This window comes from Schistocerca piceifrons, chromosome 2 (genome assembly GCF_021461385.2).
Source record: "Schistocerca piceifrons isolate TAMUIC-IGC-003096 chromosome 2, iqSchPice1.1, whole genome shotgun sequence".
Lineage (NCBI taxonomy): Eukaryota > Metazoa > Arthropoda > Insecta > Orthoptera > Acrididae > Schistocerca > Schistocerca piceifrons.
Window position 1 is genome coordinate 383,462,711 of NC_060139.1, and position 25,085 is coordinate 383,487,795.

General features: G+C 43.7%; 1 protein-coding gene across 4 annotated transcripts in view; it reads right to left on the bottom strand.

Annotated features, from left to right (window-relative positions):
• LOC124774935 (ATP-binding cassette sub-family C member 4-like) overlaps positions 1-25,085 on the bottom strand; it is a 312,213-nt gene that overhangs the window by 206,044 nt on the left and 81,084 nt on the right. For all 4 annotated transcript variants that reach the window (XM_047249622.1, XM_047249623.1, XM_047249626.1 and 1 more), the window contains 2 exons: positions 6,468-6,578; positions 354-473 (listed from right to left, as the gene is read on the bottom strand). In XM_047249622.1, the coding sequence (XP_047105578.1) occupies positions 354-473; positions 6,468-6,578 (231 nt within the window). The remainder of the gene's footprint in view (positions 1-353; positions 474-6,467; positions 6,579-25,085) is intronic.

Here is a 25,085-nt window from a genome sequence, read left to right on the forward strand (position 1 = left end):
CTGCACACGTCTGCTTCCTCCAGGCACCTACCTGCGACTCTCCGGTTGTTTACTGCGCGAGCCCGGCTCTCTTAACCATCAAAGATCGTCCTACTCGAAGATATTATACTCGTTCCACCTTGCGGTTGAAACTACCGACTTTATTTTCTGGAGCTACCCTGATCAGACCTTAGCACATACCTTTCAAATGGAAGAAGTACGTCGGTTCAAACAGGCCCAGTAGAGCTGCTGTTGTTCATTTATTGATAACCAGATGTAGAAAGCGTCTGGTATATGTACCGCACTTCTGTGTAACTTACGCTTAGTGGTAGGTGAATAGATAGTAACATCCAGTATACGCATTCTTAACATACCTCAAGACTACATCGTAGAGAAATACAAGACATCCCAATCTGATGCAATCCAAGCCAAAGGTCCTTGCCATTGCATTTATGAGGCTAGGTTTCTTCCTCTTGAGTTGTTTCTCCCATTGTCTGTAACAGAAATGACAGATATTATAATCAGATCAGACACACAACTTACTCCAAATCTGCAAACCATATCGTGTGGGAGCTTTTAGTTTCACTGTTTATAGTTTGGATGTAGATTAATTTTTCATATGGAGATAGAGATTCATGCAGCAGATTGTTTTCTAGGGACAAGTGCGAGAATAAACGTCAGAAGAGTAGATCTAACGGTCTATTGTCATCGAGTATAAAAGTATTCTATAAATAACGTAAATGGCTGGATAACTGATGTTATATTGTTTTCGTTGTGGTCCAATGACTGGTTTTTGCAGCTCTGCAAGTCATTCTGTTCAGTGCAAGCCTCTTCATCTGTGAAATCAACAATCAGTTCAAACTGCTTACTGAATTAGTCTGTTGGTCTCCCTCTACAATTTTTACCCTTCCCCCCCCCCCCCCCCACTTACCTCCAGTACTAAACTGATGATCTCTTGATGTTTCGGAATGAGTCTTTTAGTCAAGTTACGCCATAAAATTTATTTACTCCCTAATTCTAATCAGTACTTCGTCATTAGTTACGCGATCTGCCCATGTAATGTTCAGCATTCTTCTGTAGTATCACATTCCGCTTCCACACAAGGCTACACTCTAGACAAATATCTTCAGAAAAGACTTACATTCAATGTTAAAATTCTTCGGAACCACATTTACTTCCATTTTCAGTCTACATTTTATATTCTCTTTACTTCGGCCATCATCAGTTATTTCACTGCTCAAATAGTGCTAGTCATTTATACTTTCAGTGTCTTATTTTATAACCTGATTCACTCAGCATAACAGATTTTATTCGACCACATTCCGTTACCCTTGTTTTGCTCTTGTTGATGTTCATCTTACAGCCTCCTTTCAAGACACAGTCCACATTCAGCTGCTCTTCCAAGTCGGTTACTGTGTCTGAAAGAATTGCAATCTCTTCGACGAGCCTAAAAGTTTCTGTTTCTTGGCCATTAACATTAATTTCTTTTCAAAAATTTTCTTTGCTCCTCTTTGCTGCTTGCTGAATGAGCAGGTTGGTTAACGTCAGGGACAGGCTACAACCCTGTCTTACCTCCTTCTCAGCCCTTGCATGCCTTTCAATTCTCATAGCTGCCGACAGGTCTCTGTGCAAGTTGTATCTAAGCTTCTATTCCCAGTATATTATCTCTGCAACAATAACAATTTCAAAAAGGGTATTCCAGTAAACATTGTCAAAAGGTTCCCCTGAGGTTACAAATGCTGCGAACGTCAGTTTGCGTTATCTTAACCTATCTTATAATATGTGTCGTAAGCTCAATATTTCCTTACTTGCTCCTAAATTTCTCCGGAAGTCAAACTAATCTTCCCCAATGTCGGCTTCTACATGCTTTTCTACTCTGCTGCAAATAAATAGCGTCAATATATTGCAACAATGACATTAAACTGATAATTCGATAATATTCACACCTGTGAGCACCTGCTTTCTTTGGAATTGTATTTATTACCTTCTTCTTGAAATCTGAAAGTACTTCAGCCCATTCATACACCTTGCTCACCAGGGTGAACAATTTTGTCATGACTGTTTCTGCCAGGGGTATTTGTATTTCTTATGGAACGTCGTCTACTCCAGGGGCCTTGTTTCCCACCTGCTGGGTAGCGTGTTGCTCCACATTTGGAATGCAATATAGCAGCGATTCTGCGTGGCATGGATATAAAAAGTTCTTGGTAGATATGTGGCACCAGAAGTCTACTGTAAATTACGGTCCGGTGGTTTGTGGGCTCGAAACTGTCATTTGTACTGAAGCGATTTATGTGGAAAGGTTTCTGGTATCATTATGGTCGCTCGACGGGAATTAACAGATTCTGGACGAGGAATAGTAGTTAGAGCTAGATGCATGGGACAGTCCATTTCGGAAATCGTTAGGGAATTCAGTATTCCGAGATCCAGAGTGTCAAGAGTGTGCTGAGAATACAAAGTTTCGGGGCTTACCTGAAGAACACTCTGGACTGTTCGAGAGAATGATCTGGCCACACAGATTCCATCGAATTTTTGTGGGACATAATCGAGAGGTCAGTTCGTGCACAAAAACTACACCGGCAACAATTTCGCAGCTACGTACAGCTATAAAGGGAGTGGATGGATCTGTTGAGTCCATTCCACGCCGAGCCGCTGCAGTATGCCGGGAAAAAGTAGGTCTGATACGATATTAAGAGGTATCAAATTACTCTCGTCACCACAGGTATTTGTGAATACAGGATGATTTTTCCCATCGTGTACACACTCTAGCAATTGAGCGATGAGAGGATACGGAAGAAAATATATCCAGTGAACTTGTTACGCCCGGAAATGCATCGTTCCCTTGCCAGAAATCATTATTCAATCATACACTTTTACAGAGGCTGCGGTCTAATAGGCGCTGTACCATGCAGCCACAGCCATACTATGTATTGAAAATGGTTTCCGTGTACCTCAACACATGCGTGTACGAACAGTAATACACTATGTGATCAAAAGTATGCGGACACCCATAAAAACATACGCTTTTCATATTAGGTGCATTATGCTGCTACCTACTGTCAGGTACTCCATATCAGCGACCTCAGTAGTCATTAGACATCGTCAGAGAGCAGAATGGGGCGCTACGCGGAACTCACGGACTTCGAACGTGGTCAGGTGATTGGATGTCATTTGTGTAATACGTCTGTGCGCGAGATTTCCACACTCCTAAACGTCCCTAGGTCTACTGTTTCCGATGTGAAAGTGAGGTGGAAAACTTGAAGAAAAAAATGGTTCAAATGGCTCTGAGCACTATGGGACTCAACTGCTGGGGTCATTAGTCCCCTAGAACTTAGAACTACTTAAACCTAACTAACCTAAGGACATCACAAACATCCATGCCCGAGGCAGGATTCGAACCTGCGACCGTAGCGGTCTTGCGGTTCCAGACTGCAGCGCCTTTAACCGCACGGAAACTTGAAGAGATATGTACAACAAAAAAGCGTACAGGCCGACCTCTTCTGTTTACTGACAGAGACCGCCGACATTTGAAGAGGGTCGTAATGCGTAATAGGCAGACATCTATCCAGACCATCACACAGGAACTCCAAACTGCATCAGGATCCACTGCAGGTACTACGAAAGTTAGGCAGGAGGTGAGAAAACTTGGATTTCATGGTCGAGCGGCTGCACATCACGCCAGTAAATGCCAAACGACGCCTCGCTCGGTTTAAGGAGCGTAAACATTGAACGATTGAACAGTGGGAAACGTGTGGAGTGACAAATCATGGCACACAATGTGGCGAACTGATGGCACCGTGTAGGTATGGCGAATGCCCGGTGAACGTCATCTGCCAGTGTGTGTAGTGCCGGTTGTGTTACGGTGTGGTCGTGTTTTCCCTTGCACCCCCTGTTCTTTTGCGTGGCGCTTTCACAGGCCTACATTGATGTTTTAAGCACCTTCTTGCTTCCCACTGTTGAAGAGCAATTCGGGGATGGCGATTGCATCTTTCAACACGATCGAGCACCTGTTCATAATGCATGGCCTGTGGCGGAGTGGATACACGACAATACCATCCCTGTAATGGACTGACCTGCACAGAGTCCTGACATGAATCCTGTAGAATACCTTTGAGATGTCTGGAACGCCAGCTTCGTGCCAGGCCTCACCGACCGACATCGATACCTCTCCTCAGTCCAGCACTCCGTGGAGAATCGGCTGCCATTCCCCAAGAAACCTTCCAGCGCCTGATTGAATGTATGCCTGCGAGAATGGGAGCTGTCATCAAAGCTGAGGGTGGGCCAACACCATATCGAATTCCAGCATTACCGATGGAGGGCGCCACGAACTTGTAAGTCATTTTCAGTCATGTGTCCGGATACTTTTGATCACATACTGTATGTTCCGTCTCACACGTTCACATTGGCCAGGCTGCATCCGAACAGTGTCAAAGGCAGCATGAATACGCCGCTCCAGTTTCTCCACATCCGGAATAGGCTCTTCATACATGACACTTTTGAGATGTCCCCATGACCAGAAATCGCACGGATTGAGATCCGGTGAACGAGCAACTTGACCCCTCGTCCGATTCGTCGACCAGGGAATACGCGATTGAGTTGCGTCTGGATGTTAACGGCGAAGTGGACTGGAGCGCCATCATGTAGCAGCCACATAAACCTTCGAATCATCAATATCACTTCTTCCAGCAGGGGAAACAAAGTCACCCGCAAGAAACGCCGATAGTTCCGGCCTGTTAGGCGACATGGAAGGAAGACGTGTCCCAAAATACGGTCGCCAATTATCCCAGTCCACACATTCCGGCTGCAGCGATACTGATGATTCGCTGTGGCTGTAACATGGGGGTTCTGCATTCTATCCCACAAATGACTGTTATGAAAGTCGAAGATACCACTCCGAGTAAAGGTGGCCTCATCTGTGAATAGGATGGCTGACACAGATCCCGGAATCCCTGTTGCCTGTTGAGGAAACCAGTCACAAAACTGCTCTCGATGTGGAAAATGTGTCTCTAGTAAGCCCTGCACACGCTGTAAGTGATAAGGGTAGCAACAATTGTCATGGAGAATGTTCCACACGGTCGTCTGGCTGACCTGTCCTGGCGGGCCTAATGCCTGCTACTGACACGGCGGTCGCCTTCCACAGTGTTAATCACACTTTCCTGCAAGTCTGGTGTCCGAACATTTCAGGTACGTCATCATGATTTCCTGCTTCCTGAAGCGGCCCTGTCGCAAACGGCGAAACACTGTTGCAAACATTGGATGCTGTGGTTGCTATCAGTGGGGATAGATCTCCTGATACAACCTTGCTGTCCACCGCCCATTGCCATTTGCCTTTCCGTTAGTAAACACCATGTCGGTAAGCTCTCAATTAGAATACAGAACCGTTGTGTACAACGTTGTATCATATCCACTGCAAGGTGACTCAGCAAGAGAAATGAAGAACAGTACCGCCGTCCAGGAGGAACCATGCATACTTAATTAACCGTGGCTATGTCATAGGTGGGTATTAGACCCCAGTCTCTGTAACAAGGTTTGATAACAAAGTATGATTGAATAAATGGTCTCTAACATGGAAACCATGCATTTCCGGATAGAAGCTCATTAGACCTTTTTTGTTCCGTATACTCTCATCGATCAGTCCCTAGAGTTTTTACACGGTGGAAAAAAATCACCCTGTATTCAGAAATACACAATCATCCATATCATGTGGCACAGTTCTTCTTCTTTCTGGCCTTACTCCGTATCTCACAGGGTCACTACGTTAATTTGACAACGTTAGTGGCAGTGTAGCCAGCCTCTAGCCCCAAACCTTCCATCCCCCGTCCACCGGGGCCAGAATCTTAGTATCCTATCTGTCTGCATCTAGTGTTATCTCATTTGAAAGCGTGAGAAAGTCGTCAAAATGTTTGCAAATTGTCGAATTGAGGCGAACGTGGGTACTAGCCTACTATATACATAGTAAGCTGTGGAAAACCGACTAAAAACCACTCCGACCCTCGCTCGTCGTTAATTCGGGGGGGGGGGGGGGGCGGATTCTACCAGGAGCGGCGCGCTTATCCGAATCCTGGGCGGGACATCATATGGTAGGTTGTTTCTTGATATTCCTTTGATCACTTTGTTTACAATCACGAATAGGGGATGGTATCAAATGGTTCAAATGGCTCTGAGCACTATTGGACTCAACTGCTGTGGTCATAAGTCCCCTAGAACTTAGAACTATTTAAACCTAACTAACCTAAGGACATTACACACATCCATGCCCGAGGCAGGATTCGAACCTGCGACCGTAGCGGTCGTGCGGTTCCAGACTGTAGCGCCTTTAACCGCTCGGCCACTCCGGCCGGCTGGGATGGTGTCACGAGTGCTGTCGTTCATCCTTTTTTCTATTTCTTTTCATGTACATTACGTTACACTTACTCATTATTTCAGTTAAACCGTTGATCGTAAAGACATAACAACAAAGTCATGATATAGCTATGTATAATATCACTTACTTTTCAAGTTGGTCCCCCAGACGGGCAGATGTATCGTCGTCAAGGGGTTCGAAGAGATCGTCCACGGTCAGATCCTTCGAGTAACCCTCTCTGAAAAGCGGCAGAGTGTATCTGTAACATATACAAGCATGTATATGAGTTCCATAATGTTATCGCGCAATCTCTATCTCATCAACAAACCATCAGCCACAAAATAATTCTTCGATAGTGAAAATAAAAGAGAGTCTCTTGTGTGTATGCGTGTGTATGTGTTTGCGTGTGTTTGTCGTTAAATAGTTCGTTAAGCTCCACAAACGGTTCGATGTATCGAAGATTTTCGATTTGTACCAAAACTCCTCACAAAGAATGGCAGATTATCATGGTACGATCTAAGCTGCCGCCAAAGTACTGTTCCCACACCATTATGTCACCTGCTTTCTCGTTCTACAACCACATCCATACTTTGCAAAACTCTGTGAAATGGTTGGCAGAGGATACTCCGCACTGCACCACTTACTAGGGTTTACAGCAGTTCCATTCCCGTACGTGGTGAAGACTGACTGTTGAAGTGCCCGTGTGCGCACTGTAATGTTGTATTCGCTGTCCCTGAGAGACTGTAGTGTATGCCCAGGTTATGTACTGAATACTGGTTCTTAAAAATTTGTTAATAGGCTTCGCAGGATAATTCAGGGGTCTGCCAGTTTAGGTTTTTCAGTCTTTTATTTAAGCTTTCCCGTCCGTCAAACAAGCCTTTGCCCTTTCGTACTGTCCTCTGTCTACGTGAAATATCCTCTATAAGCCATATTTGGCATGGATACCTCACATTTCTGTAGTACACTATGATGTGCTGCACACGAGCGTTTTGTAAGCAGTTTCCTTGCTAGATTGAGTGCATTTACTCACTATCCCACCAAAGAATCGAAGTCTGCTACCTATTTTACCTATTTCACCACTCCATTTCTTTGCTCCACACATTCCTGCCTTCATGTACTTGTATGAGTTGAGTGGTTCCAGTTGTGGCTCACTGATATTGTAGTCATATGAGACTAATTTTTGCGTTTTTTGAAGTGCCAAATCTTTTCTGAAAATTTAAGCAAGTTACTCCTTGCTCTAATCTTATCAGTAACTTACTGAATATTAACAACAGAGAGTTTTTCAGACAGTGTTTCGTTATAGATGGCACATGATCTGTAAAAAGTCTGAAGTTACTATTAATATTGCTTGACGGATTTTTAACATGCAACATGACTTTCAAGAGCTCCATCACGTTTCGCTGTGGCTTACTACTACATCTACCTAAGATTCTCCATCGAAAATAACGTGTTACGCTCTCCCTGCCAAGAAATCCTCAGTCCAGCTACAAACTTAGTTTTCTACGATCAGACTTTCGTTAATAATCGTTGCTGTGATATCGAGTCAGAAACTTTCTGGAAGTGAAGAAATGCTGCATCCATCTTATTGACTTTATCCGTGACTTTCAGGATATGATGAGAGAAAGGTGCTAGTTGCATTTCGCAGAGAGGATCTTTTTTGAATCCACGAAGAAGTTTGGAGATTCAGCATTACCTTTGAGCCCAGAATACGTTCTGATATTGGGCAATTTCGTGGCAGTTGACTACCAACAACGCTAGACAGACAATTTGGCTTTTGCACTCAACGCATTTATCGCCTACTTTAGTAAACCTTATATCGAGTGCTTCAACAACTGTAGCATCACACTGTATACCTCTTTTCAAGAGTTCTTGAATGTTTTTAAGAGACGGTCGCTGTCCCGTAAAGAAGACATTTGCTTTAATACTTCTACAGATGAGAAAGTGTAACTAAAATGGCTAAATCCTCGATCCTTTTCGGAGCATAGTCTAACGTCGCGGCGCGGTCACTAGAGGAGAAGCTCCGATCGAATTAAAACGTGAAATCCGCGTCCCTCCAATATTTCAGCGTTTCTTGTGCCTGAAGACAGCAATATATTGTAAGAGGTGCAGTCAAGTGAAAGGAGACTTTTGGAGATATATAGCTGTAGGAAAAAATTAGTCAGCATCTCTTAAGGTCGGGACACACACGTCCGGGCCGTGTCAGTGCCGAGCGTCGGACGAGTGACGGCCGTACTCCGGTCCGTTCCTGCAGGGGCCACACATGACCGGGGCACGTCCGTGTCTCTGTTGTTCCTTGTAGTGACTCGGACGCGGTGAGCTGTGTTTCTGTTTGTGAAAGCTGTAAAACATGTTCACTAATTTTCGTAATAGTGAATTAGGACTTATAGCACTTGCTTTAGACGAAGAGGAAAACGAACGAAGGCAAACAAGAAGAAGAAAATTATGGATCCACAGTGCCTGGAAAACAAGACCAGTACAGGGAGAGTCTCGAACACTATTTTCTCACCTCGTAGATGATGAGACTAAGTTTTATGAATATTTTAGGATGACGCAGTACACCTTCTGTGAACTTTTAAAGAAACTAGAACCAAGGCTGAGAAAAAATGACACGTTCTGGAGAGTATCAGTTTCACCCAAAGAACGACTGGATGTTTTTTTACGGTAGGTTAAAGAAAAGTACACAGAACACAAATAAATAAGAAGTTTTAAGGACAGCATTTTTATTTTATTACTTTAGTAATTGAAAGATAAATACATAAGTTAGTAAATAATACAGTTAAATTTCTATTACCCTAAGAAAAACAAATGAGGACTATTCAGTGAATTAGTTTCTGAAGCTGATGAGGATGCAGGGGAACTTGGAGGATGATGGCTTTGGTTATTTATATACGAATTGTGCGAATCCCTTTGCAGGTCCAAAAGCTGCTGTGTAGGTTCTGTTGACTCGTTTCCCACAGGTGAAGGATATGGTGTTGAAACAGATTTTGCTGAGGAATTGGAGGATGATGGAGTGAATTGATGGACTGATACGTCATTCATGAGTTGCTTCAGTTCAAAGTCTTGTACAATTGGAAAAAATCCTACTTTTAGCTTGATGAAACAGTAGTGGATGCAATGATTTTAGGGCTGGTGCTATACCAGCCAAAAAAGCATCAACTGGGTTTTGTATATCTCTCTGTTTTTCAGCTTTTTTTTCTGCCAAAATGTAAGCCATGAGCTGGCTTGATGCAGATTCTTGTGGTTTAACCTCACGCTGAAATTTTCATTTCAGTGGTGGTTTCATAAACGTGTTCTTCTTTGAAGCGACGGACGAATGAGCTGAGGGCGTCTGGGAATGCCGAGTGCGCTCTATCAAATTCTCTGTTTCACTATCCTGGGTTTTAATGATCCATTCTTCATCTGCAATATCTTCTTGTGTAGACACTTTTTCGTTTTCAACAATCGACTGCTCCTCTTGGGAATCTGTATTTGATTCTTGTTTATGCTCATTTTGTCTTGCGTGTAAGGAACATTGGAAACTGTTTCTCGTTCTACCATGTAAGGTAGCAGGAACGTTAAGAGATCTTCATACTTGTATTTATGTTGATGAACAGCAGCTTGTCCTGAAACAGTTTTCCTTTTCTGCAAGGTCTTCCTTAGTTGGTCACGAACAGATGCCCATTTTTTTGCATTCCTCTATTCCACCTGTAGCAAAAATATTTTAAATCGCGTATTTATATTACAATGTTTAAAATGCTGCAAATATTTTATAGATTATACAGTATTTCTCATCTTATACATTCAATTTTTTTCAGGTTCCTTGCTACAGGAGATTCCTTTAAAACTATTTCCTTCAGCTACAGGTTGGGAAAATCCACAGTTGCAGCTATCGTCCATGACACCTCTAGAACTGTTATCGATTTATTGTTAGAAGAGGTGATGCCTGTGCCGAATGAAGAAAAATGGAATGCTATAGCTGAGGAGTTTTGGACAAAATGGCAGTTTCCAAACTGCATTGGATCTTTAGATGGAAAGCACGTAACAATACAGGCTCCAAACAACTCAGGAAGTCTCTATTGGAATTACAAAACAACATATTCCATTGTGCTTCTTGCTCTGGTTGACCCATGTTATAATTTTATTGAAATAGACGTGGGAGCGTACGGAAAAAACTCTGATGGAGGCATTCTAGTAAATTCAAATCTTGGAAAGTCATTGGAAAACAATACGCTTAGCGTCCCAAAGAGTAAAACTTTACCCGGAACTGATGTTGAACTTCCAATGGTAATTGTAGGCGATGAAGCTTTCCCTCTCAAAACATACTTGATGCGACCATATCCTGGCAGGAACTTAACAAATGACAAGGCTATATTTAATTATCGTTTGAGTCGGGCAAGAAGAATATCCGAAAATGCATTCGGTATATTGCAACAGAAATTTCGAATATTTAGAAGAATCCTTCAGGGAGATCCTAATAACCTTACAATGATTGTGACGGCTGCGTGTGTACTGTACAACTTTATTCGAAAAATGGAAGGTTATAGGGTGCCCGAACAGAGGATGGATCAAACGGAAACTGCTGAGGGATCCGGAAGTTCATCAAATCTTCGAAACCTACCTCGAATTCGTGGGAGATCAACAGATGCTGCATTTGCTGTACGAGAACAACTCAAAAAATTCCTGAACTCTCCACAAGGGACTGTGGAATGGCAAGAACATGTCGCCTTGGCGATATAACGATGACATAAACCAAACATCTGTTTGTAAAATAAAAAGTAAATAAATATCTTTCGGGTATTAAAACTTGTATAGTTTTTATCTTACCTTTGGCTTGTAGATCTGTTGCAATTGTCTTCCAAACTCTGTCTTTGTACTCGATATTCCTGTAGTTTTCACTTCCCTGATCGTAAAGAACAGGAAACTTACGAACTTCCTCTATTAGTCGTTCCACATCCATGTTTTGTACACAGAACAGTTTTGCGCAGTTGCACAGCTCACAAGACAACTCCACCGTCAGGCCGTGTCCTCACGTGAAAATTTAAACACGGCGAATCCCGCCCGGCCCGGCCCCGGCCCGTAGACGTTCCCCGTGCACGGCCCGGTCAAGTGGGGCCCGCTGCATTTGTTTTAATGTTGTATTTCGTAGTCCGGGTGACGGCCGATACTCGGACGTGTCTCGGCACGGACACGGTCCTGACATGTGTGTCCCGACCTTTAATCAGCCTCCTGCTTATCTGCTGTAATCACAATTTGTGACGTCGACTGTAGCCGGATGTTCTCAGTGGTGATTACGACACTTGATAACTGTACAGTCATAGCCTGCGATAACTATTCTGACGCAATCTTGAGAAATAATGGAAAAAAAACTATTGGGTAATGGTACCGCGTAATTCCAGTAGCATATTCTGTTGTAGGTAGGCCTTCTACCTGAGTCCTTCATTCCTGACCTCTGTACATTACGACGCAGAGACGGTCGAAACTGCTAAACGGCTGAACAATTTATACAGTATCGGTGGCTTTCAACTACTGGCGGCAACGGCTACCGACTGTCAGTGCTACGAGGACCTTACCGGACTATCCAGACATAAAAACAAACATGGCACCACCACTCCACCACCCTTTCTTCTTCACATCTTGGGGGATGAACGCTGGAAACAGTGTACGGTAACTAGTTTCAGTACATCAGGATGCCACAATGTGTAGTCAGTTCCTGAAAGGAGGCTTCAGCAATATGTCTTGAACGTCATATCAGAAGGATCAACAATAACGACGCTGTACCAGTGCTCAAGAACTCTGAAGGTCATGGACAACAGCCACGGAAACGAATGACCAAATGTAGAGGAATTCCTGAAGGATTCGCAATTAAGATGGTCTGTTATCGTATGCTAGGATCTCCCAGCGCGCCTTGCAGTGGCAGTATCTTGTCAACACGCTCACGAGTTCCTCGCATAGTACCATCAGTGTACGTGACTTAGAGCTTCTCGTGGAACTGTGCCGTGTGCTCCTGCGATTTGATTGTTCCGGTGTAGGGTGATCGATCTCTTTCGATTCACTTTGCGGTGCGAGGATTGGTGCGCTCTCTGGATTCCGTACGGGAAGGCGAAAGGGAGTCTCGGGCTGAGAGAGAGAGACGAGCGGGCCTGGGCGGAGCGATGCCGGAAGATCGCGGAAGTCGCGTCGGAAAGTGGTGCGAGTGTGGCAGTTGCATTGGGGCCGGCCGAGCAGCGGAACTGGAGGTGCTGCAGTGACGCACTGTCGTTCCTTCTGTTTACGAGTTCAACCTTCCTCACGCTGTGGCTACTGGCTGGTGTTATTCTGGCCATTGCCTTATTAGCGGCACTTGGATTAATATTGTTAAGGGTGAGCTGTTAGTTTGGTGCATCTTCATCTGGTGGAGTTACAGCGAGACTTCTTTCTGTCGTATTCTGGCTTGCGCCGCTGAGCAGTAAGTGTTCCCACGTCGCGTGTCGAAATACAGACTTGTGCCCTGGTTGATTTACGTATGAACTGGAGTGCCTATGTGGGCGTGTTTGCTTAAATTGTTGATGAAGTGTTTCACAATACCCTTACTTGAGTGTCTTTACATTGCATTTCAGTTTGTTACTGAATTTATGTCAGTTAAGGGACAGCTTAATAAGCCACAGCTGCAAAATACTAACACGAATTCTTTACAGACGAATGGAAAACCTAGTAGAAGCCAACCTCGGGGAAGATCAGTTTGGATTCCGTAGAAACACTGGAACACGTGAGGCAATACTGACCTTACGACTTATCTTAGAAGAAAGATTAAGGAAAGGCAAACCTACGTTTCTAGCATTTGTAGACTTAGAGAAAGCTTTTGACAATGTTGACTGGAATACTCTCTTTCAAATTCTAAAGGTGGCAGGGGTAAAATACAGGGAGCGAAAGGCTATTTACAATTTGTACAGAAACCAGATGGCAGTTATAAGAGTCGAGGGACATGAAAGGGAAGCAGTGGTTGGGAAGGGAGTAAGACAGGGTTGTAGCCTCTCTCCGATGTTGTTCAATCTGTATATTGAGCAAGCCGTAAAGGAAACAAAAGAAAAATTCGGAGTAGGTATTAAAATTCATGGAGAAGAAATAAAAACTTTGAGGTTCGCCGATGACATTGTAATTCTGTCAGAGACAGCAAAGGACTTGCAAGAGCAGTTGAATGGAATGGACAGTGTCTTGAAAGGACGATATAAGATGAACATCAACAAAAGCAAAACGAGGATAATGGAATGTAGTCTAATTAAGTCGGGTAATGCTGAGGGAATTAGATTAGGAAATGAGGCACTTAAAGTAGTAAAGGAGTTTTGCTATTTGGGGAGCAAAATAACTGATGATGGTCGAAGTAGAGAGGATATAAAATGTAGGCTGGCAATGGCAAGGAAAGCGTTTCTGAAGAAGAGAAATTTGTTAACATCCAGTATTGATTTAAGTGTCAGGAAGTCATTTCTGAAAGTATTTGTATGGAGTGTAGCCATGTATAGAAGTGAAACATGGACGATAAATAGTTTGGACAAGAAGAGAATAGAAGCTTTCGAAATGTGGTGCTACAGAAGAATGCTGAAGATTAGATGGGTAGATCACATAACTAATGAGGAAGTATTGAATAGGATTGGGGAGAAGAGAAGTTTGTGGCACAACCTGACCAGAAGAAGGGATCGGTTGGTAGGACATGTTCTGAGGCATCAAGGGATCACCAATTTAGTATTGGAGGGCAGCGTGGAGGGTAAAAATCGTAGAGGGAGACCAAGAGACGAATACACTAAGCAGATTCAGAAGGATGTAGGTTGCAGTAGGTACTGGGAGATGAAAAAGCTTGCACAGGATAGAGTAGCATGGAGAGCTGCATCAAACCAGTCTCAGGACTGAAGACCACAACAACAACAACAAGGGACGCCCAAATTGTCACGCTAGTGAAGTAAAGTTTATGTCTACTGTGACACCACTGTTTACGTGTTGGATTAAAATTAATTCAATCTTAACCACGGCTAGGGATAATTCAAGGCTTATTATAACTGCCGTGTGTGTGTGTGTGTGTGTGTGTGTGTGTGTGTGTGGTTTTTTTTGTGCTTTTCTCTTACTCACTACTGTTGAGTGTTAAACTGTTTTGTAAACCCCTTTGACGTCATTTCACGGTGTGGTTTTAGAAAGAGTTCTGTGGGTACTGTTGTTAACGGCTCCTGTTGCAACGGGGTTTGTGATCCACACATCTATCGCACGCCAGGGGTTCAAATGGTTCAAATGGCTCTGAGCACTATGGGACTTAACATCTTAGGTCATCAGTCCCCTAGAACTTAGAACTACTTAAACCTAACTAACCTAAGGACATCACACACATCCATGCCCGAGGCAGAATTCGAACCTGCGACCGTAGCAGACGCTCGGTTCCGGACTGAGCGCCTCAACCGCGAGACCACCGCGGCCGGCACGCCAGGGGTTTAGTGCCAACCAACAGTGCGGTAACTTGTTATCAATCCTTTTCGAATCACCGTCTGGCCTACGACTATTGATGGATTTCTGTGGTAAAATTCAAATGGAGACACTGTCTTGTTAACTTGTCTGAACTGAATGTGCTTGCCTTGTAAAACAGTTCATTACTGATTATGAGTAGTTTAATCAGTGGTAGGGCACTCGTTATTCTGGACCAGCCTGTACTTGGCATTAATTGCATTGTCTTGGTAAATCGGTGTGCTTCGTAAGATTATAACGCAAGCGCCATTGTGGGTAATATTTACCATTTAACTATATGAGTGGGTTATGTGAATCATTGTGGCACACAAGGTCACGTAAGACAGTGCTGTAGTGGGCGGGTATTGCTATACGTCTGTGATATTATTTCCTGTAAGCCATTGTGCCCATTAGGTTATGTAAGGCTTAAATACAGTGACCAGTTTGGTAATTTCCTGTGTTTCGTAATAACATTTTACAAGCATTAAAATTTTGGGAAAGGTTTAAATCTCATATTTGCAGATTGTTTGATGTTAGATAACTTGTTGATGATTTATATTAAGTCAGCTGATGTACATTTAAACTGAACAAGTTGTATGTCAGTATGTTGTTACCAATACCTTGCATGAATTTTCTTGCGTAATAAATTAAATTTTACATTCTATCCTCAATTTGTTGCTCAGCCTTCCACTCCAGCATCCCCTGTATCCTCCTCCCAACCATATCAGTAACGCAGATGTGTGGTTTTGTGAACTGGTACCGATGTGCTGGGTGATGCGTGCTGTACCTACGTCGTACGAATATCAAGTGGGCTTCGCGCGAGCAATGCAGAGCATGTCAGGTTGCCTCATACTGAACAAAGTGGTCACTGCTCCTAACAGGTTTCTCGACCATTTTTAAATAAGTGCTAGGTCACGCATTAAGTCGTAATAATATGACTGGTACCACCATAACTCGGGTTGTGCAGAAGCAGGCACATTCGGTTAATAGCCACAGGAAGCGCTCTTTCGATGAGCAGTCAATCTTCTAGCCATCACTTCATGTTTATCACCTCTCCTGTGTTGTTTCGCTGCTACTGTTCTAATTAGCGTTTTAAGTAGCAGATCGATAACAAAAGAGACTCTTGAGTCAGGATGTGTGCAGTGGATGGTCGTTCAGCAGTTATCTACAATCCCATCTGAAATCATTACTCAACTAATGAGAGATACATTCTCTAGGCAAAGGTGGCTGATTTGATATAACCGTCTCGCAGCATGCACTGAACAGATACTCGGCTGTCGACTGACTGGGCTCACGCAACCTCTTTGGCCGCCTTTATATACTCCAGAAAAAATGTCGTGCCTCGCTCAATTTGTTACAGCCAACAGTTTACCACTACTATTTATAGCCGGCACGGTAGCTCAGCGTGTTCGGTCAGAAGGTTAGCTGCCCTCTGTTATAAAAAAACTGAGTGAATGGGTCAATAATGAACTTCAACGGGCGTCAGGAGACGTCCGCCACGAACAATTGCAATGAACTATGAAGAACGGAAAAAAAGAGAGAAGAAGAAAGTGGTCAGCGCTACAGAATGTCAATCCTAAGGGCCCGGGTTCGTTTCCCGGCTGGGTCGGAGATTTTCCCCGCTCAGGGACTGGGTGTTGTGTTGTCCTTATCATCATCATTTCATCCCCATGGACGCACAAGTCACCGAAGTGGCGTAAAATAAAAGACTTGCACCCGGCGAAAGGTCTATCCGACGGGGGGGCCCTAGTCACACAACATTTTTACCCCTCGCTATGGCACGTAATCTGTACTGTGCAAAACATCTCCACTTGCTTATCCACTACGCAACCCGTTCGGTTTCATGTTCCAATAAAGCGTTATTTCATTTTTTTTTCATCTTTCTAGCGGTGTGTTAGGCGCTCACTTGAGTCGAGTCATTTTCACCTGTCATGAACTAAAGAAGAAGATTACTCTTTCTCTTTTGTCTGGTACATCTACATCTACACACCGTAAGCAGCGTTACGGTATGTGGCAGAGGGTACACTGTGTACCACTGTCACTTCCCCCTTTACCTGTTCCAGTCGCGTATGCTTCGGGGTTCGAATCTCTCTAATTTTATTTTCATGGTCTTTTCGTGAGATATACGTATGAGGAAGCAAAGTATTCGTTAACTCCTTTAGGGACGTACTCTCTCGGAATTGCACTATGATGCAGAACGCCTCTCTTGCGGCGACTGCCTCTGGAGTTGAGAGCATCTCCATGATGCTTTCGCGCTTCCTAAATGAACCTGTAACGATACTTTTGTTAATGGACTACATTTCCTGAGGATTCTTCCAATGAATCTCAGCCTGACATCTGCCTTACCCGCAATTAATTTTATGTGGTCGTTCCGTTCCAAATCGCTCTGTACTCATACTCCTATGTATTTTATGGAAGTGACTACTTCCAGTAATTGTTCTCCAATCGTGTAATCATACAATAAAGGGTCTTTCTGTCTACGTATCGGCAATATGTAACATTTGTTTATGTCGAGGATCAACTGCCACTCCCTGCACCAAGTGTCAAACCTCTTCAGGTCTTCCTGCATTCCGCTATAATCCTCTAGCAGTGGAAGTCCTCTGTGTAAAAAGCATTCTCCACGAAAAGGCTTATGGAATTTCCTGTGATATCACGTATCGATAACACCCCACGAGTGTCATAAAATTTGCAACAGAACTGCAAGTTTCTGTCAGACGCCGGTAGCTGTCGTGCGGGATACGGCGGACCCCATGGAGCGTGCCCGCTGAGCCACACCTCCAACTCCTGCACGTCAAATTCAAGCTAAGAAAATCTTCTGTTATTGTGTTAACTTACTCGCTAATCATTTCTGCTCCTGTCCAGCTTTCCTATGGCAACAGATGCCGCATCAGTCTGTAGCCCAACTCTCCTTACCATTGTGTACGAAGTCGTACACAACGTTCGTGACATCGGTCACTTATATATGGTGTGAAAAGTAATGGTCCTATACCACTTCCTGGGGACAAGCTCGAAGTTACTTTTTCGTCTGAGCACTTCTCTCCGTTCACAAATGACATGCACCATTCGGTTTGGTAGAAATTCTTCAGTCCAGCCATGCCATTGGACTGATATTCTGTACGCTCGTATTTTGTTTACGAGGCGACAGTGTGAACCTGGTATTGAACGCCTTTTTCGGAAGGTGAGGAATACGGCATTTACAAGCACGCCTGTTATCTACTGCTTCTAGGTTTCGCGGATGAACAGAGAGAGCTGGGTCTCACACGGTCGTTCTTTAAGAAAACCATGTTGATTCCTAGAGAGGACACTTTCAGTTTCCAGAAATGTCATAATACGCGAGCATAAGACTTTTTCCGAAATTCTGTAACAGACTGACGTCAGAGATATAGGCCTATAATTTTATGCTTCTGTTCAACAGCCCTCCTTGGAAACTGGAATGATCTGTGCTTGTTTCTCCCAATCATCGGGAACACCCCACTCCTCGAAACACCAATGGCGCACTGCTGCCAGGAGACGGGCAAATTCTTTCGCATACTCTGTGTAGAATAGTACTGGAATGCCGTTAGGTCCAGTGGTCTAACCTCCATTGAACGATTTCAGCTGCTTTTCTATCCCTTGCTCACTTCTTTCGATATGTGTCATTTTGTCGTTTGTGCGACTATTTAAAAGGGGAAGCAATTTTGGAAATATACGTTTAATATTTCGGCGTTTTCTGTGTCACCCTCTGTTTTAGTGCCACTATGATCACAGTGTCTACATAGATGGTTTCGATCTGTTTCCTGATTTAACATACAACCAAAATTTCTGAGAATTTTCTGTCAAGTTGGTAGATAGAATTTTATTTTTTAACTCTGTTGTCGAACCACTGTGTGTCTTTTCCATCCCTCACAACTTTGCTAGGCACTTACCTGTCTCAAGCGTATTGTACGAAACTCTTGAACTTCGTCCGTTGATGCTCAACATTATCAGTGCTGGAGATTAATTTGCATGTTGACACGTCAGGTAATCTGAAATCTGTCTCTTCTCCCCCTTACTAAACCGAAGGGTATTCCTAACTTCCTTTGTGTTCCTATCTACTGGTGCAGTAAGGCCCTCATGATTACTGGTTCCTTGTTCTAAGCGAATTTAGTCGAAAAGTTCGTGTCTATTTGTCACCAGCAGATCTAAGATATTATCTTGACGAGTCGGTTCTCTGATAAACGCTCAAAGTAATTTTCTGATAAAGCACTTAAAACAATTTCACACGACTCTCTGTCCCTACTAGCCAGCATACTCAATTTAGTCTCCTAGTCTATAGCTGATAAGTTAAAATCTGCTCCTAAAATTATAACACGACCAGGAAACTTACGCAATATATTTTTCAAGTTTTCTCTTAGGTGTTCTGCCACTACTTCTGGTGACACAGAGGATCTACGAAACATCTGATGATCATGTTTCATCCACCTTTAACACTTATCTGCACCCAAACTATTTCGTATCTGAATCTATACTAATCTCACTAGATGTTATGTTAGTTTTTATTGCTATACACATGCTTCCATCACCAGCTTTAAACCTATGTTTTCGATATACGAGACTCCAGTCGGAATTTCGAACTTCACTGCTGCTGACATCTGGCTTCATCCAGCTTTCTGTTCGCAGTACTATCTGGGCATTGTTACCTTTTATTAGCGAGACAGGTTCCGGGTTCTCGCCATAGACGCTCCTGCATTTACCTAATACGATATTAACGTTTTCTTTCTCCAGTCCTCCGTGACGAGTGCTACCACGTCTGGACTGGGAACGCGTCTTTTTGGGCATGTGAACGGATTTTTCTATTCCAAAAATCTCACATGTGCGTGTCAGACGTAATTTGCTACCCCACTAGTAGCGTCCTGCGTCCAGCGCACACCTGACGTATTAAGAAGTGTCATACATTTCTCCACCCAGAAGCGTAGGTCGAGAAAGTCGCGTTGAAGATAGTCGCAGAATAGTCTTAGCCTCTGGTTTAAGCCTTCCTCTCGGCTCCAAACCCAGACCAGAGGACCGCGATGGGTTCTGGAAAAGATACTACAAAGGTCTGCTTCCACCCCACGAGCGAGGTTAACTATCTTCATAAAATCAGCCATCCGTCTGTTAAGAGCCGGGGAAGACATCTGAACCCAGACAGACGGAATGAGCCACGGTTTGCAGCAAGGTACACTCAATACACTCAGTCGCTGCCGGCAGTGCCTCCACATCTCAAACGAGACCCCTCGGCAAGAAAACAGAGAACATTGGCCTTATCTCCAGACCTGCATGCTACATTAAAATTGCCATTAAAATTGCTACACCAAGAAGAAATGCAGATGGTAAACGGCTATTCATTGGACAAATATACGATACTAGAACTGACATGTGATTACATTTTCACGCAATTTGGGTGCATACATCCTGAGAAATCAGTACCCAGAACAACTACCTCTGGCCGTAATAACGGCCTTGATACGCCTGGGCATTGACTCAAGCAGAGCTTGGATGGCGTGTACATCTTCAGCTGTCCATGCAGCTTCAACACGATACCACAGTTCATCAGGTAGAGCCACGGGTCGTAACACATCTGAAATGTAACATCCACCGTTCAAAGTGCCGTCAATACGAACAAGAGGTGACCGAGACGTGTAACCAACGGCATCCCATACCATCACGCCGGGTGATACGCCAGGCATCACAACAGCGTTTAACCAGGCAACGTCGGTCAACTGCTGTTTGTGTATGAAAAATCGGTTGGAAACTTTACTCATGTCGCCCGCATCTCGTGGTCGTGCGGTAGCGTTCTCGCTTCCCACGCACGGGTTCCCGGGTTCGATTCCCGGCAGGGTCAGGGATTTTCTCTGCCTCGTGATGGCTGGGTGTTGTGTGCTGTCCTTAGGTTAGTTAGGTTTAAGTAGTTCTAAGTTCTAGGGGGACTGATGACCATAGATGTTAAGTCCCGTAGTGCTCAGAGCCATTTTTTTCCTCATGTCAGCACGTTGTAGGTGTCGCCACCGGCGCCAGCCTTGTGTGAATGCTCTGAAAAGCTAATCATCACAGCATCTTCTTCCTTTCGGTCAAATTTCGCGTCTGTAGCACGTCACCTTGGTGGTCTAGCAATTTTAATGGCCAGTAGTGTATTTACCTGAGGGGCACCATCGCCCGCATGCTAGAGCTGCGGCTTCAAGCATAAGTAGACTGAGAAGCGTACTTGCATTTCGTCACTGTCTGAGCAACAAATAGCATATTAACATCTGCATTGCCTACATTATTTCAGTTAACACTCTTAAAGTACTACACGTGTGTTCTTGTGCTCCACTGAGAGAATTTAACGTTTGGTCGATGACGAGGTCATTTGAGATGAAGCACAAGATCGTGTTGGGTAGGATGAGGAACATAAGCATCCTGGTATTTGCCTTACTGGGTTTAGGGAAGCCAGGGAAAACCCAAATCTGGACCGTCTGATGGGAATTTTAACCACTGATACCTGAATTAAACGCCATTGTCTCACCAGTGCAACAACTCGATGGTGCTGGTTGCCAATCTCAGTGGTACATGATACAGTGGAGAAGGGTTTCGAAGTGATGGAAATCGCGAAAATACAAGTGGCGTCTCCGTAAAGAATTTAAATGTCTGCTGAGAACTTTGTAGTGCCTGAGATGAAGCTTTATCATGCAGTTTCGTTTGGCATCGAAAACACAAGAATGTCTTGTTGTCTACTTGGTAATTACGCAGGAGAGTTAACAGGACGTGAGAGCAGTTTTACTGTTTTTTTTTTGTACTATCAATTACGAATGAGCACATGAAAAAATATGATCGTAGGGGGAATGTGTGCAAGAAGATAGTTTCGTTTCTTTTAACGTGTGTAAGGGTGCTCATAACCTCGCCGTTGAGCGCCCGTAAGCAGCAAACACATACACGACACACGAATTCAGTGTACCGGCAATAGACTGGTCATTTCAGTCTCGACTGAGTCCCTTCTAAAAACTGGTGGTATATCCTAAGCAGCCGTTCCATTGTAGCCCAAGAGAAAGTTATATGATGGGCTTTCCAAAATTTTCATGCCACTCTGCGGTTTGTTATAACCGGTTACCATTCTTGCCACCCTTTTCTGAAGACTTTCAACTTAGTTCGTACGGGGTCCACACACATGAGCAATATTCTACGATATACAGCATGAGTTTTTTTTCACTTGCGTCTATGTGATCGTTCCACTGCAAATGCCTGTAAATTTTTAAATCCACGCATTTGTATCAGTTGACTGATTTCACTTGTGGGTCACTAATATTGTAATAATAGGACTCATGATTTTTAGCGGTTTCTGAACTGCACAGTTTTGCACGTCTGAACATTTAAAGCCAGTTACCAATATGTTCATCAGTTTGAAATATTATCAACATCGGAAGGGATATTTGTGCAGTTTTTTCTGGAATAACAGTTATAGGTAAATATTATGGGAAGGGGCTACTACTAGAGAAAAGTGTTCTAAAGTGGACTCCCTCCCCCCCCCCCCCCTGCTAAAGCGATTCTGCATTCTCCTGAACTATACTGTATCCAAGTGTAAGTAGCGGTTAAGACTTCTACTAATTTTTAGCGGAGAGTCGCCCACTTCGCTTGTTGCTTATCAGTTTGTAATTACGTGTTTTGATGTTTTGACACAGGAAAAAGTTTTTCATTGTCATAAATATTTCTTTATTTCTCCTAAATATCTGCAGGTAAGCCTTTCAGTGAAAAAAGGTAGTATACGTGGAAGATGTATGCAGACACCGGGAGGTTACAGATTGGTTGTACAATGGTAGCACACACATTTCGGAACCAGAAGAGACTACAAAAAGTTGAAAGAACCACAGTTTATTAAGAGTTTCAGAGGGAACATTAGGTAACGATTGACTACAACATAGGATAGTAATGTAGTAGAAGACAGATGGGTTGGTTTCAGAGATGGAAAAGTGAGGGCAGCAGAGAATGGAATAGGTAAAATGACTAGGCCTATTAGATATCACAGGAGATATTGAAATTAATTGATGAAAGGAGAAAATATAAAAATGCAGCATATGAAGCAAGGGAAAGAGAATACAAAAGTCTAAAAAATGAAAATAACAGGAGGTGCAAAACGGCTAAGAAGGAAAGACAAGAGGACAAATGCAAGAATATAGAAGCACATGTCACTAGGGGAAAGAAAAATATTGCCTACAGGAAAATTAAAGAATCCTTTGGAGAAAATAGAAGCAGCAGTATGAATACCAAGAGCTCAAATGGAAAACCAGTACTAAGCAAAGAAGGGAACCTGAAAGATGGAAGTAATATAAAGAGGGTCTATGCAAGGCATATGAAAGGAAAGAGGACTTAGATTAAGATGACAAGGGAAATTTGATACTGCGAGAAGAATTTGACGGAGCACTGAAAGACCTAAGTCGAAGCAAGTCCCCTTGAGTAGATGTCACTCCGTCAGAATTACTGATAGCTTTGAGAGAGCCAACAGTAACAAAACTCTCCTATCTGGTGTGTAAGATGTGTAAGACAGGCGAGATACCCTCAGGCCTCAAGAAGAATGTAATAATTCCAATTCCAAACAACGCAGGTAGCAACAGGTGTGAATATTACCGAACTATCGGTTTAGTAACTCAGGGTTGCAAGATACTAACACGAATTCTTTACAGAAGAATGGAAAACTGGTAGAAGTCAACCTTTTGGAAGACGAGATCGGATTCCGGAGAAAAGCAGGGACAGGTGAAGGAATACTGATCCTACGTTTTCTCTTTGAAGACAGATTAAGAAAATGCAAACCTATGTTTATACCACTTGTAGACTTTGAGAGACTTTTGACAATGTTCATTGGATATTCTCTTTGAAATTCTGTAGGTAGGAGGAGTAAAACAAAAGGAGCGAGAGGCTATTTTCAACTTGTACGCAAACTAGACGGTATTTAAAAGAGTTTACGGGCAATAAATGGAAGCAGTAGTTGAGAAGCGAGTGAGAAGGGGTTTATTCCTGATATTATACAATCTGTACGGTGATGCCTCAGGAACTTAAATGGGAATCCGTGAAGGCAAGGCGACGTTCTTTTCGAGGAACACTAGAGAACCGGCATTTGAAGCTGACTGCAGAACGATTCTACTGCCGCCAACATACATTTCGTGTAAGGAGGACGAAGATAAGATACGAGAAATTAGAGCTCATATGGAGGCGTATAGATAGTAGTCTATCCCTCGTTCTACACTACTGGCCATTACATTTGCTACACCAAGAAGAAATGCAGATGATAAACGTGTATTTATTGAACATATGTATTATACCAGAACTGACATGTGATTACATTTTCACGCAATTTGGGTGCATACATCCTGAGAAATCAGTACCCAGAACAACCACCTCTGGCCGTAATAACGGCCTTGATACGCCTGGGCATTGAGTCAAACAGAGCTTGGATGGCGTGTACAGGTTCAGCTGTCCATGCAGCTTCAACACGATACCACAGTTCATCAAGAGTAGTGACTGGCGTATTGTGATGAGCCAGTTGCTCGGCCACCATTGACCAGCCGTTTTCAATTGGTGAGAGATCTGGAGAATGTGCTGGACAGGGCAGTAGTCGAACATTTTCTGTATCTAGAAAGGCCCGTACAGGACCTCCAACCTGCGGTCGTGCATTATCCTGCTGAAATGTAGGGATCGCAGGGATCGAATGAAGGGTAGAGCAACGGGTCGTAACACATCTGAAATGTAACGTCCACTGTTCAAAGTGCCGTCAATGCGAAAAAAGGTGACCGAGACGTGTAATCGATGGCACCCCATACCATCACGCCGGGTGATACGCCAGTATGGCGATGACGAATACATGCTTACAATGTGCATTCACCGCGATGTCGCCAAACACGGATGCGACCGTCATGATGCTGTAAACAGAACCTGGATTCATTCGAAAAAGTTACGTTTTGCCATTCGTGCACCCAGGTTCGTCGTTGAGTACGGCATCGCAGGGTCTCCTGTCTGTGATGCAGCGTCAAGGGTAACCGCAGCCATGGTCTCTGAGCTGATAGTCCGTGCTGCTGCAAACGTCGTCGAACTGTTGGTGCAAATGGTTGTTGTCTTGCAAACGTCCCTATCTGTTGACTCAGGGATCGAGACGTGGCTGCACGATCCGTTACAGTCATGCGGGTAAGATGCCTGTCATCACTACTGGTAGTGATACAAGGCCGTTGGGATCCAGCACGGCGTTCCGTATTACTCTCCTGAACCTATCGATTCCATATTCTGGTAACAGTCATTGGATCTCGACCAACGCGAGCAGCAATGTCGCGATACGATAAACTACAATCGCGATAGGCTACAATCCGACTTT